Source organism: Parasteatoda tepidariorum, chromosome 12 (assembly GCF_982258835.1).
Source record: "Parasteatoda tepidariorum strain Cologne lab strain chromosome 12, Ptep-v5.0, whole genome shotgun sequence".
In the NCBI taxonomy this organism is placed as follows: Eukaryota; Metazoa; Arthropoda; class Arachnida; order Araneae; family Theridiidae; genus Parasteatoda; species Parasteatoda tepidariorum.
Genome location: NC_141766.1, coordinates 64,690,597 through 64,705,939, shown reverse-complemented (window position 1 = coordinate 64,705,939; position 15,343 = coordinate 64,690,597). Strand labels below are relative to the sequence as shown.

Sequence of the window (15,343 nt, the reverse complement as noted above, 5' to 3'; positions counted from 1 at the left end):
TGGCTCAAAATAGTCAAAAGATCTCAACTTAATTTTTTGTCATGTTCACAATATTTGCATTTATTTTCATTTGGTGTTTTTAATAGCCTTTGTCTATACTAAACAAATCTTATCATTGCCAAAAATACAAAAGTAAACTCATTGGATATCTAATCAATCAAATTAGCTCAAGAGAAAATTCAAGGGTAGATAAAAATATAAGAAAAGTCTTACCTAAGGAGAATCCACAAATATTAGGAGGTAACATATTAAGAAAGAGAAAATGTTCTGTGATAGAACTCAAATAGACTGAGTGTCATAAAAAATAGACTCCTATGAACAAAATACTGGTCATATTTAAAAAATTGCCTTTATTGAAGAGTTTTGTACTTGGATATCTTGTATTGCATTCTAATTATTACAGTTAACCACATTTTAATTCCTCAAAAGTATCCTTTTAACTTAGTATATAGAAATAAATAGAAAAGTATTAACTTAATAAATAGAAAAATATTAACAAACGTATGCCAATTTTGGGAGGGGGAAATGTAATTATTCATTTATATATATATATATATATATATATATATATATATATATATATATATATATATATATATATATATATATATATATATATATATATATATATATATATATATATATATATATATATATATATATATATATTTCAATGCTTCTGAAAACAGTTTCACTTTTGCAAGATGCTGAAGAGCTTAAGCTTTTTCAGCAACTTCGATGAAAAATATACTAAAGCATTCTTGAACGAAATTTGATATCTATATTTTAAAATATGTTATTTTTATATCTCTAAAATCGTATATCTCGCTATATGATACATAAACTGTAATGTTAATTTCTTTTAATTATAAGCTAATTATTAAATTACTGCAATAACCAGTCATTTTATAAATAACATTTTCCTTTGCCTAAATGAAATAGAGTTGTTGAGGTATGTAATCATATAAATTTTTAATTATTTCAAAAAAGGATGTTATTATGATTTAAGGAAGACTGGAATGAAAGATCATTAGAACTACAGAGGTTATAAGTTTAACAAGCTTATATTAAAAGAATTCAATCACATTGTAAATTTATAAAAGTAGGCAAAATATAGGCAATTACATGTAATTAAATTTCTGTAATACTTAATGACATATATTCTAATTGGAAATATTTTATGTTATAAAATAAATTCATATTCATTCTCAATGTTTAAAAACTTTTAAATAATAACTTTGTTTTATTCTTTCCAGAGAGTCAGATCCAGGAAAGCAACACCTAGAAGAAATCCAGTCTTGTCATAGGTATGCTTTGAAAAAACTTTTAATGTGCATTTTTATAACTTATATTAAATCCTAAATTTACAATTTATTAAAATATTACATTTTATTTTTATTTTCTTGTTTAGTGAATCATATACTCTCTTATTTGGGTCCAATCCTTTGAATCGACCGAAACTTGATGCCAGCAAATTAGGCATTAAAATGGTTTTTGTTTTGATAACAGTTTTATGATTATTCATTCATACAAAGGTTTAAAATTTTTTTTACGTTATATTAAAACTAGATTACAATATATGGTGAAACTAAACAGTTTATTGTTGTAAATACTTCTTTTAACAGTTTTTAAATTTCTCCGAGATATACATTAAGTTTAAATTTTAAAATAAAAAAGAACCAAATCATCCAATTCTTTTGTCTGTTTCAAGCATTTTCTTGTTCATATTTAACTTTAATTAACTTAACAAGATAAAAAATTGAATGAAAGATGAAACTTAATTATTTAAGCACTGTTTTACTTCTCTAATAACATTCTGTATCGGCAAACTATATGAGTTTAAAATATAAATCTTTTCTTTTTTTAATAAAGAACTACTTAACCTCTAACTGCATTGAAATACATTTCTCAGTTTAAATAGGTATAAAATTAAAGATTTTTAATTTAAGAAACTGAATAATATAATTATTTTATTTAATTGAAATTATTGTTTGCAACCCTTTTAATTTAAAATGGAAATTTAAAAAAAAATGTTTAAAATCTAATTTTAATGTAATTTGAAACTTTTCTTTTACTTCAAATGACTTTTATAAGTTTATAATTTAATGATAATAGTAATTAAAAATAAAAGTTTAATATTTAATCAATTGCAGCTGATCTTCCAATGAAGAATTTTGTGATGTTTCCTTGTGGTGGCATTGGTGTAGATTCTGACACAACCTGGAATGATCTACACACAGCAAGTGCTGCAAGAATGGCTGCTGGATGTGTTGTTGAATTGGCCATGAAAGTAGCAACAGATGAAATAGAGGTATTATTAATATCTATATTTTAATGCTTGATAGTTATGCAATACAATGATAAGCTTATTATCAATCATCATACAGAAAAATGTTACTATATAAATAACCTTGAAAATTTTTTGCTTTTCTACATCTTTTAAATCAACTAATTAATTTGCTCATGACTTCTGTAAGAATAATTTTGTTTTTCTTACATTGATTCTTTGCATACTTAATTTCGTTTTCCTTCAAACATTACTTTTTTCCAAGACTAAAGTTTTTAGGGATACTTTAAGTCACTAAAGGACAAAGCTTACTGTGGAGTTGAAGACTTTAGCAATGAAATGCAGTAACACAAATAATTTCATCATTACATATTTTAACTAAGGGGAAAAAGCACCAAACCGTTGGTTAAAACAGTTTGGGGAAAAAGAGTAACAGATTTAACGGTAACAGCACTTCTTAAATGAAATACTTATTTTGATATTTTAAAATAATTTACATAAGAAGCTTCGAAGATCAATTGATGTTTTTGCAAGTATATTTTTTGTTTAGTCTTTTTTACAAGATTTGTACATAAATCTATAAATAGTCTACTTTTTTTTCAATAATATATTTTATTTATTTGTAGAATGGTTTTGCTATCGTCCGTCCTCCTGGACATCATGCGGAACATCAACAAGCAATGTAAGTTTTTCCTTGAGTGCTTTTTATTGAAGTATATATGCATATCGTATAATAATAATGTATAAATATATAAATACATAAAATATATAAAAACATATAAAACATATAAAAATATGTAAAACATAAATATATAAATATATAAAAAATATAACAATATATAAATTACAGTAAAAATATATTTTAACAGAAATAAATTGCATTTATCTTTAACCAAAATCAATTGCATTTATCTTTAACCAAAATCAATTGCATTATGCATTTATATGCAGATATCTAATTAACCTGTTGCAATATTACAGTCATCACACTAACAAGGATAATTTATCGTGGTACATATTTTCTATACAATAAAATAACCTTTAATATTTATAATTATTTTAAAATTATTGTCTTAAATTCATGAAAGTATCAGAAAGAGTATCAGAGAGAGAGAAAAGTATCAGAGTGATAAAAAAAAATTATGCCATGCATGAAAAATCAAGAGTTTGGTCTCTAACGTAAAAAAAAATGCTATTAAAATAAAGGGATAATTCATAAATTAAAATTATAAAGAGAATATAATTTGAATTTAAGTGATAAGTGAATTAATTAATAAATTAATTAGGGGGATTAGGGTAAGAGAGCAATTCTCATTTTCACATGGAGCCTTCTATTAAAGACAGGAAAAACAGTGGGATTGTTTCATGAAAAGAATTTTTTACAGAAATGTTTCTCAAATTTTCTAGGAAATAAAAAAAAAGGCAATTTCATACAAGGCTATGACTTCAACTAGAAATATAGTAATTGTCAACAAATTCTAGATACTGGTGGACTTTTCAAAAATAGCTTAGATTAATCTTGAAATACTTTACTTTGTAAATAGTTTTGAGAGTTCATCATGTTTTGGTTCATGCACTTTTTTTATCCAGTATGTAACTACAGAAATAATTTTTAAATTTAGCAAAAGTGATTAATGCCCTCATGAAAAGTTCAAAAATGTATTACAATATTTTAATTAGTTTATCAATCTATTTTCAATGTTTTACTAAATTTAAATATACTCAAAACTGTCTAGGATATATTTGTGGAAATTGTTTTAATATATTCTTTCACAAAGCTAAAGCATTTTTAAAAAAGCTATAGCCTAGTTATAGCATTTTTAAAAAATAAATAAATAATAGTAAATAAAACATTTTCATTTACATTGCCCTTCAAAATTTTTAATATATTTCTATATTATTAAAGCAGAATGAAACTTCTCTCTAAACTAAGATTAAATTTTTACACCAACATTCTTTAATATTACAGGGGTTACTGCTTCTTTAATTCTGTGGCAATTGCAGCGAAACAGCTAAGAGAAAAGCTGAAGCTTGAGAAGATACTCATTCTTGATTGGGTAAGATTTGTTTGTTAAACTAATGTTTTAGAAAAATATCTTTGTTGTGCTTATTTTAACAAGAAAAGTGAAACATCCAAGAAAGATCACCTCTATCTAGCTACCACATCTATTTATGACCACTTTTGGGAATCTGAAATTATCGACAGTTTATTCAAGCTGCTCATCATTCAGCGATAAACTTTATTGGTTTTTATAACATATGAGTTTACATAACATATGAGTAAAGCCCGACTTTTGATGAGATCGGATTTTTTTTATTTTTCTTTACATTTTTATTTTACTTTATAACCGTCGTTGAACGGACGACCCAAGTCTGCGTTTGCGACTACTGATGTTCAATTCCGTAGCCTTAAAGTTTTGAACCCAATCCGGAAGCCAAGGGAACTTCTGGCTCAAGTATTGGGTGAAATGTGTCGTCGCGGAGGACTTTTTGATAGAACTAACCCGCATTTGCGTTACATGGAGAGGAAAACCATGAACACCTCCCACGGTTAACTTAACGGATAGGGGACTCAAATCCATGATTCGTCTACCACTGATGATTTTTCACGTCAGCACTGTGGCCGTAGTTCGTATCAACCAGCCATCACTGGGATTCGGAAGCGGTTCACCTCATTGGAAGGCGAACTCTCTATCCCCTGAACTTCCATGACTCTTTCGACAAGTACTGTTATTAATGACATTTTTACCACGATTATTGCATTGGATATTGGATAAATTGAGCGAAGTATTGATCGAAATCAAGTATTGACCGAATTTTGCCTTCGTAGAGGACATTTTGAGGGAACTAACCCGCATTTGCATTACATGGCCAGGAAAGCCACAAAAACCTCCCACGGTTAGCCAGACGCGATCGACCACTGAGAATATTTTAAGTCAGCACTGTGGTTGGCGCAAGCTGGAGCCGAAACTTGTATCGACCTACCATCGCTGGGATTCGAACCCGGTTTACCTCATTAGAAGGCGAACGCTCTATCCCCTGAGCCATCACGAGCCATGTTTTGCGTTTTTAGACACTTCTGCTAGTTCAGTGCATTTTTTGAAGTTTATTTTCACATTATTACTAGCTCATTTTTACAACATTTACTCTTTTTAAGACCTGTTGACAGTTCTAGTTGCAAATAGTTTAGAGCCTTTATTTATTTACAGTTTGTACAGAAGTACAGTGTGTTTAAAAAAAAATGAAAATGTTTGTTTCTAAATTTGATTTTACAGTGCATCAAAATAGTTAACTTTTCTTTCGTTATTTTTGAATTAGTGAAAAATACATCTCATTTCATTTTAATATAAATGTTTGAATACAATTGTATGCTATATGAAATTTTAAGCTAGATGTATTTCAGATTTAAGTCTTGAATTTAACTCTTGTACAAGGCAGAGATGCCAACTTGCTCTGGACAGCAAATATATATTTTAAAGTGATAGTTTATCAATTGTGATTCTTGGTTTAATAAATTCAATTTAGTAGATTTTTATCCACCACTATTTATAAATAATTCGTAGGCTTATATAACGCACCAAGTTATAGTACTTATGTCATGCTATACCTTTCAAAAAGCAATAAAAAATAGTCAAATATTTTCAAAATTAACTTTGTAATTATTTACCGTTATTTTTAAAATTATTTTTGCGTGTCCGGAGCAGTTGGCATCTCTGACAAGGGATTTTTTAAATAGGAAAAACTAACTCAAATTTTAAAATTCTAATATTTATATGGGTCTGCCTGCCACTTTACTACTTTCGTGAGTCGTTTGTTGGCACTTCTACGTTAAATCATCAGAAAAAAATTGCATCCCTAAAAAACGAAAAATTTTTCCTAAAGAGCACAAGTTCTATCTAATTTCTAACAATAAAAACCACAAGTTTGAATTTTGACTCCATATTTATAGTCTTTTTAACACATCGTTAATCCATACGTTAAACTATTAAAAAAAACTGTAAGTAACAATTTTATGGCAAGTGTTAGATAATATTTGACCTAGAAACTTCAAGTCTGAATTTTGCCTCGAAACGTTGAACCCTTGTAGACGATTATTAACCTTAAAAAACTCGTTAACCAGGAAGAAAATTGCAACCAAAGTAAAAATCACGGCTAAAATAGCTTTTTCTTAACTTTAAAAAGTAACTAATATTTTGCAACGAAATTTAAGATTTTATCCTGCAATGTTTGCTTCTACGAGGAATTTTTAGCGCGCAAAAAAGCTTTTTTGAAAGTGTTTCAAAAAAGCTTTTTTGCGCGCTAAAAATTCATTTTCGCCAACTTGACTTTTTGAGTTGACTTAACAGTTTGAGGGCTGTGTTCTCAAATATGCTAATTAATTATTGCAGACGATATTTTAAGTTACAAAGTCAGACATAAAAATGCACTTTCTCTGAAATAAAATACCTTTTTTTAACGGATTCGGATTATAGCCGCAACCCAGGAAATATGGTCCTGATAGTTTGGTCAGGAGAGCGATCCAAATTTTCGACCCTTTAATGTTAATTTCACTTTTTGTATATTTCGCATGTCTCAAAAACTTTTTAAGCGATTTAAAAAAAATTGCTCACAAATATAAAATTCGTTTTTCCCAGGATAATTCCTAGTAAAATATAAATGTTGGTAAATTTTTAATGTTTTATTTTTAAACATTACTTATTAATAGTCGGAAATTGAATTGTAAGGTATGCAATTTTTACATCATTTTAAAGGTTGTAATTTTTGGGCGAAATCGGCTGAATATAGTTCCTGAGAAATCAAATTATAAATATTGGTCTCCTTTTAAACTATTTCGATTTCTCAAGAACTATTTTACCAATTTCTTTTAAATTTTGTATTTTGCTTTGCAAAATTACGTATGATATTATGTATCTAACTATTTAGAATCTTTTCAACTATCATTTAATAAAATAATAAAAAAATAACAAATATTTACGAAAATTAAAAATAATAAAAATATTTTTATTTTGGGTGTCAAAAACGCGAATCCGTTGAAAAAAAGGTATGTTTATTTGGAGAAAGCCTTCGTGAGGGACTTTTTGATGGAACTAACCCACATTAGCGTTACAAGGAAGGGAAGATCACGAGTGCCTTCCACGGTAAGCCTGACGGCAAAGGAACTCTAACCTATGATCCGTCTACCACTGAGGATATTTTACGTCAGCACTGTTTTCGGTGCAAGCCGGAAGTGGAATTCATATCGATTAGCAATTGCCTGGATTCGAACCCGGTTCACCTGATTGGAAGGCGAACGCTCTACCCTGAGCCATCGCGTCTTAGGGCGTAATATTTAACAAGTTTCTATTTATTATATTTAAAAGTGAAATATTAGTTAGGTATTAAAGTATAGTGTAATACGAATTGTAACGTGAAATGTGCACATTTCTTGGTGTGTTGTACTATTTGGTGGTACTTCTGCAGAGCAGGTTACCGTAACAAAAGGGTTAATATTGCCTTCAAGTTTTGATCCTATTAAAAATCTTATGTGCCCACGATAGATGGAAATCATTAGCCCATTTTAACTTTACAACGCCGAAATAAGTTAGCAAAATTTTAACCAAAAATTCAAAAGTTTCAATTCTGCATTTATGCGTTATTCCATATTCAGGAAATCTTACCTTACCCTCTAAAAAAGTAATGTTTAAAAACTTTCAGCCAGTTTTTTACTCACAAACCACAAACTCAAATTTCTCCTTCAAACATTAACTCATAAAAAAATTAGTAGTTCATTCTCCAAAAAAGGTTACATCCAAAATAAGTATTAGCTATTTTTGTCATAAAGTAAAAAGTTGAAGCTTGCATCCCATTACAAAATGAAATAAGTTTAAAAAGAGTTTTAGCTTATTTTTGGCTTAGAAAACACGTGATATAAACTTGTCTTTAAATCTAATAATTTGTCTTTTTGCTTCTGTTTCTTAATAGTTACTCAACCTGACAAAAATATGGCGGGAAAAAGCAAGGCAAACCAAAAGTTTGAATTTTCCTTTCAGACATTTTCCAGTTTTAGGTAAACGTTTTTAACGTTAAGTTAAGTTTTAAACATTAGGTAACGCCCACAAAATTTTTGCTTAATTTATCAGTCAAAAATTGAAAAATCAATTGAAAGCATATTAAACCATCTCTTCTGAGTTAACCTCCTCTAATCGCTCCCTCTTCTTCTTTTTTAACAACTAGTGCTTTTTTTTAAATAAGAAGGTCGTGAATTTATTATTTATTTTTTACTTAATTTTGTGATTCGAAATGCTTATTATATCATTACATTTCCTACTTTTTCCCTTTTTATAATTGAGACCTGTAACGAATTCCTCATCCAGCTTGCACCAACCACAATGCTGACGTGAAATATCCTCAGTGGTAGACGGATCACGGATTAGAGTCCCCTTGCGGTCAAGCTAAACGTGGGAGGTATTCATGGGGTTAGTTCCATCAATGAGGGTTAGTTCCACCCAAAAGTCCTAAATGAAGGCAAATTTCTACCCATACTTGATCCAGGAGCTCCATTATCTTATTGATTGGGTTCAAAATTAGAAGGCTATGGAGCTGACTAGCCGTAAACCCAAAATTTGGGTCACCTGTCCAATGACGGTTACAAAATAAAATATAAAGAAATAAAATATTGTTTTGTTAACTTTCCTTATAATTAGAGTTCTTGTTGCAAAAGTTTTAATAATTTTACAGCAAAAAAAGCACAATTTCATTTAATTTTTGCATTTTCCAGATAGGATCCTTTCCATTCAACAAACAAGGGGTGGATGGCTTTAAGATCAGTGAATAAGCTTATTAAAAACGAGTAAGTATATTAACAGCAGTGACTTTATTTATGGGCAAGTGAATAAGTTTATAAATTCAACTACAGTCAGTTACTACAGTCAACGACAATTTTTCGTTTATTAAAATAATTTTTAACAAAATTGCAATATATTTAATGCAAAAGTCCTTTAAAATATTTAAATATATGCAGAGCGCCAAACAAATAAATAAACGGACCACCCAGAATAACTTTTGATCAGATCTTCACGTTCTAGAACTTAATCTTAGAGGTTCAAAGTGATTATTTAAAATACGCTAATTAATTAGTTCATGCGATATTTAAAGTTACGAAATCCGACACAAAAAAGTATTCTTTTCTATATAAATAGATCTTTTTCAGATGAATCCGAATTTCTGATCCAAAAATTAAGGGAGTAGCTGCAATCTAGGAAACATGGTCCCCATAGTTTGGTCAGAGAGTGGTTCTAAGTTTAAATCCCTTTATTTTAATTTTATTTCTTGTGCATTTCGCCGTAACTCGAAAACTTTTAAGCTAATTGAAAAAAAATTTGAACACAGATAAAAAATTAGTTTATCCGAAGTTAATTGCATGCAAAAAAGTATATTTCAATATATATTTATTGTTTTTTTATTATACTATTTAATTAGTGTCAAACAAATTTTGTCATGTGCAATTTTCGCCATCATTTTAAAGAACATAATTTTACATGGCAAAATGTAAAATTTGAGCGAAATTGGTCGAAGAGTATTTGAGAAACTGAATTTTAAAAAAGTCGATTTTTTATTTTTAAAAGACATATTTTCCAGATTTTGGCTACCGTCTATAATTTGGAGGTCAAATTAAAAAGACATATTCAGAGTGACAGTTTTGTGTTTAATTTCGTTACCTAAAATATAATCTGATCAAATTAATAGGCATATCTGAAACCCACTCCTCTCCTCGAACCATTAAGATTCAGTTTTAGATATTAAAAGATCCGATCATTAGGTCAAAAAATATTCAGGTACTCTTTTTATTTTTTTGAGCTCTGTAAATAAATAATATTTTTTACTTAAACAAGGGTCTCAATATTAAGAAAAGGAAAAATCTTTCATGTGGGCTTACCGAATACACCGAAGAGCCATTACATTATGACCCCTCTCCATCTATAACAATGGGCGCGCCCAGGTTTTCATGGCTTCTAGCCCAGGAACAATGTTTTCATGGGGCACATTAGGACCCATAATCCTCATAGAACAATCCCTGACGTCTGTAAGCTACTTGAACATAGTTGCAGACCAGGTTCACTAATTTATGGCAACAGTTTTTCCTGCGGGGGATGGTGTTTACCAACAGGATAATGCACCATGTCATAAGGGTCGAATCGTCGAGGAACATTCCAGTGACTTTCAAGTCATGTCTTGGCCCCCAAATTTACCTGACCTTAATCCAATAGAGCGTTTGTGGTCCTACTTGGAAAACCAAATTCGTGCTGCCACGCTACCCCCTCGTAATGTGAGGGAATTGCAGGACCAGTTGGTGAGCGCTCGGTACCAGATACCTCAGAATACCTATCAGCACCTTGTGGAATCAATGCCACGGCGGGTGCTGTCAGTTTTGAGGGCTAAAGGTGGTCCTACATGTTATTAGCAGGGTGGTCATAATGTAATGGCTCTTCGGTGTATAACTGGTAGGCAGCTAAAGTCCATTTTATTTACCAATTCAGTAAATAATGAAGTTTAATCACCAAGTCAAATAAATGCTAAGACTGATTTTAACTTTTTAACGTAAAAACTCATTTGCTTGGTTACACTTCTTTTAGTTCTTGAAAAGTGCCATTTAACAATGAATTTTGCTTGAAAATGTATTATTTGCTGTTCAAATCCGTTTATTCTTTTAACTAAAAGAAAAAAAAATCAGTTAATGTTAGTTTCGTTTTGGTGAAAAAAACCCTTAGAATTGAAATTCATTGTTTTATCTTTGCATACAATAAAATAAAGAATTTATTTGTGCGTGTGTATGTATATCTGTATTTGTAATTGCAGGTAAGATTACGAAACCATATTTTGTGCTTTTTACGAAGCTCGATTTTTGATTTTTAATCAGATTTTTAAATTCAGAGACATTTAAGAAATGGAATTTTCTCATTGGCTTTAGCGGAAGCCTTTGTTTCATAGTAAGCCATAGACGATTCAGTTTTGTCATATATTTTAAAGATAACACCAGTAGTGTTTGTTAGCTTATAGATCTAATAAAAAAAAGTTGCTTATCGCTCGTTCTGCAATACTTATTTTTCTATTCGTTATGCCAGGTTATCTGAAAGATGAACGTGATCTTGCTCGCATCAGCAGACTACGTCACCTGATTAATATTTTCACAGTTATCTGAAACTACGAGTTTATTTTATTTATAGTTATGCTCTTAAAACGGGTTTTAACAAAAATAAATAATTAAAAATCAATGGTAATTGAAATAAAAGGCTAAATTAAGGGAAAAATAGTACAAATTCGTTGAAGAGAAAGTACAATGCCGGTATTATTATGGACGTCAATGATAATAAATTTTGGTAATCGTTACAATTTGAAATAAAAAAATAAGTCATAGGAAAAACTAATCAAAAAATGGTACTAATTCGTTTATAAAAATCGGTTAAATAATATTGATGTCAATGATGCTTACTTATTTTTGAAAATATGTAGATACTAATTGAAATTTAAAAAAATTAGCTATGTACTAAAAATGTAAATTGATGGAGAAAATGTATTCATTCGTTACGGGATACCGTAAAATTCTGCCATAATATTATTGACACCAGTACTGTGCAGTTTTATAAGATATAAGTACAGGAGAAAGTAGCTTGACTTTGGTAAATTTTCACTATCATGAGTTACCAGTATTATGCCAGATAATACTGAAGCCATTGTTTTAAATAAGCAATAGACGTGTGGCGTAACTACCACTATGAAAGTTTAACATCATTCACTAGTATATAAAGCAGGGGTTTCCAACTGGCGGCCCGGAGGCCGCATCTGGCCCGCGAAGCCTTTTTTTGTGGCCCGCGAACTAAAATATATTAGTTGTCATTTTTTTGCTGACAATTTTCGTAAAAATTCTATATGGGTTTAAAATACTTTACTCGTTAATCAAAACCTAATTTCTTCGTTTCTGTGAAATTTAACATACCAACGGTGCAAAGAAATTTATTTTTCAGGTTTTGCATCCAAAAAAATATTTATTCAAATACAAAAATAATCGTGTATGTTGCTCTTTTTTTATTTCATTTTTTTAAATTTTTTTTTTGTATTTTGTGAGTATAATTTAACATGTGCGTATCAAAAATTATCTCGAAGAAATTTTCCGATTTAACTTTTTGAAACCACTCATTTTGGACGAAAATATTTACACACACATTTGTAAATTTTAAATTTAAAATGTAAATATCGATTCTCTGGTGCTTGCAGCAGACAAACCTCAATTTTCTCATTGAATATTTTGTGTGCTACTATGTAAGTTTTAATACCTTAGCATTGGGTATCTGTTGCATATTAATTGTTTAATACATAGGTGCATTATTAAAGTTATTGTAGCCCGAATTTTTATTCTTTATTTATGTCTTTAAAATTATTATTAATAACAATTAAATATTTTTAAAAATCTACTTCTTATTTTAATTTGTAATTCAATACTTTTATTTTGTACAACTTGGTAAAACTCTGACAGTAATATTTAACGTTTCTTCAAACATGAAAGAGTCCTACAAAAAATTTTGATAAAGTTGCGCCCCGCCATTTGATTTGTGTGTTTAATTGTGGACCCTGGCCTCATGTAAGTTGGAAACCCCTGATATAAAGCATGCCAACCGTCATCTATCAAAAGGTACCTCGTGATAGAATCAAGTTAGCATGCTTTATATACTAGTGAATGGTGTTAAACTTTCATAGTGGTAGTTACGCCACAGTACTCCCCCACCAGAATTTTATCAGAGGTATAATTCGATGAACAGATCTCACTAGTTGCTGTACTTGTGAAAGACCGGGAGAGCTGCAATTAAGGTCACCGGAGTTTTGAGTGCTGATTGTGAGAGGTGTATTAACATCACAGTAGAAGTCGCTCCTGTGTTGCCATTAGCAGTCGAGAGTATGCAGGCGTTGAGAGTGTAGACGTTGTGTGTTCGAGAAGAGACTGAGAAGCAACAGCGCAGGAGATGAATAATGCATTCACAAATAGCAAGTCAACTGTTCAATGTGGACTATCCATCGAAGTAGGCGTTACAGTTAAGAGATTGCGAAGTGGGCGTTACTTGCGTGAGCAAATCACGTTCGAAGGTCACCAATCTGTGGTGATTAAGTTAAATATATTAAATAAATTAATTCAATAAAAATTAACTATCAACACAGTTTAATAATAATAAAACATAAAAGAAATTATATTAAGTTACAAGTAGAAAGACGAATAGGATTAGCGACAGCAGCATTTCAAAAATGGTGTAAGTTCATCAGTCAGCAAGATGGAATGAATGTTAGACAATTGACCTGTTGCCATTTCTTGGGCCATTTCGATGGGCATAAAGATCTTTTAGACGTTGAAATAGCTAGTAACATTTTGATTATAGCTGAACGTTATAGAAAACGTTTGATACCTGTACTGTCTCACACAATACTCCAGTTAAAATTTAAACACATTAGCTAATCAAAAAGGGGTTTAAAATATTACCTAATGTTAAATAATAATAGTGTCAAATTCTGCTTGTGGTGATCAAGAAAACTTTTTTACTTATTAAACTTGTGAAGTTCTCAGACATAGAGCTGCAGTTGAAGTAAGAGTACCTAGATTATTCGGAATGTCATTGACGTTTTAGATAAGAGAAAAATTTCATTTGGTGTTAAAAGTCTTCTAGTAGCTATAATGATACCATTGAAACCTCCATTGACACCAGGCTTAGTGCAGCAAAAAGAGATTTGAGTGCACTGGCAAGTGGAAAAGTGGTTAAAATTTCACCTTCACAGATACAAAAGGGATTTAATAAAGCTATATTAAAAATAAAAGAAACTTTATATAAAATTTGACAATTTAATTATAGAAATAGTTTTTTTTTTGTTCAATAACAATTTGACATTTCATTTTAAAAAATGATTCACTTTAATTTCAGAATTGATTACTTTAAATAAGAATTTTTAAATTAATATAAAAACGTCATAAAAATATCAATAGAATAGTAAATGAAAAAGTTATTTGATACAAGTTCCAAAAATCATTCTTATCTTGGGTTATTATGGTCATTAAAATATGTTAAAATGCAAAAAAAGCGTAAATCAAAAAATTTAATTAAGATATCATAATGATCCGAGTGTGATAATTTTAAAACAAAAAAATAACTTATTAGTGAAACACTGAACTAAGTTACACCAGTACTAACATAAAATATTCTCTTTATGCTGTGTCCTTCGGATAGAATCGCAAGATCTAAGAATTCACCTTTAATTTTGAAGAAAAAAAATGCCTCCAATTTAGTTAGTAAAAATTTTTTCTGTCCTTCAAATTTTATGCACTATTATTTTTTAAACAGTTTTGTCTGTTACAAAAATTTTGCATTTTAGAGCTCTAATTAAATAATCTTAAAATAAAATTAGATAAGTAGATAATAAGACTTATTTTAAATAAGTCTTATTTTAAATAAACTAATCTTAAAATGTCTAAATATTTTTTTTAAATTTTAGTCTAAATTTTTCTTAAATAAGTCTTACTTTCTAATTTAAATGATCTAATTTTGATTTCGAAAGTTTTACCCCTAGACATAAGGATTTTATTGCCTTCTTTCTCATATCATCGTAATGATAAAACAAAAAGTTTATCATAACGATAAAATGCAATTTTTTTTATTCTTAAAAAAATGTTTAGAATATTAACATCGTGAAGCCTCTTAGAGCTCTGGGCAGACGATCACTTGCTCCACCTTTGATGACTCTGAATACGAAAATTCATTTTCTAGTTCAATGTTATATTTAAAATAGAGAAGGAATCCATCTTGGTTTCGATTTTTTTTCCAAATTGATCTTATTGATTTTTTAATCTTTTCCAAATTGGTTTTTATTCTTTTTTCTCTCATTTGTATTTTAATATATTTAAATCGAGATTCAAAAAGTTGATCAATAAGGTTAAAGAGGAGAATTACATTGCACGAAAATGAGATTGCCGGAGGAGTGACAGGCGCTTTCATTAATTGACGAAATTTGAATGCGATTAACACCGGATTTCGAGGTTCTGTC

The 15,343-nt window shown here is 29.4% G+C and overlaps 1 protein-coding gene across 2 annotated transcripts in view; it reads left to right on the top strand.

Moving 5' to 3' along the window:
* Positions 1-15,343, top strand: part of LOC147801124 (histone deacetylase 7-like) — a 61,694-nt gene that overhangs the window by 785 nt on the left and 45,566 nt on the right. Inside the window, exons 3-7 of one of the 2 annotated variants that reach the window (XM_087155826.1) lie at positions 1,257-1,307; positions 2,154-2,311; positions 2,914-2,969; positions 4,257-4,344; positions 9,049-9,116. In XM_087155826.1, the coding sequence (XP_087011952.1) occupies positions 2,165-2,311; positions 2,914-2,969; positions 4,257-4,344; positions 9,049-9,116 (359 nt within the window). In that variant the 5' untranslated portion in view covers positions 1,257-1,307; positions 2,154-2,164. Of the gene's footprint in view, positions 1-1,256; positions 1,308-2,153; positions 2,312-2,913; positions 2,970-4,256; positions 4,345-9,044; positions 9,117-15,343 lie in introns of both variants that reach the window. The other variant, XM_087155827.1, reaches the window with a different exon arrangement.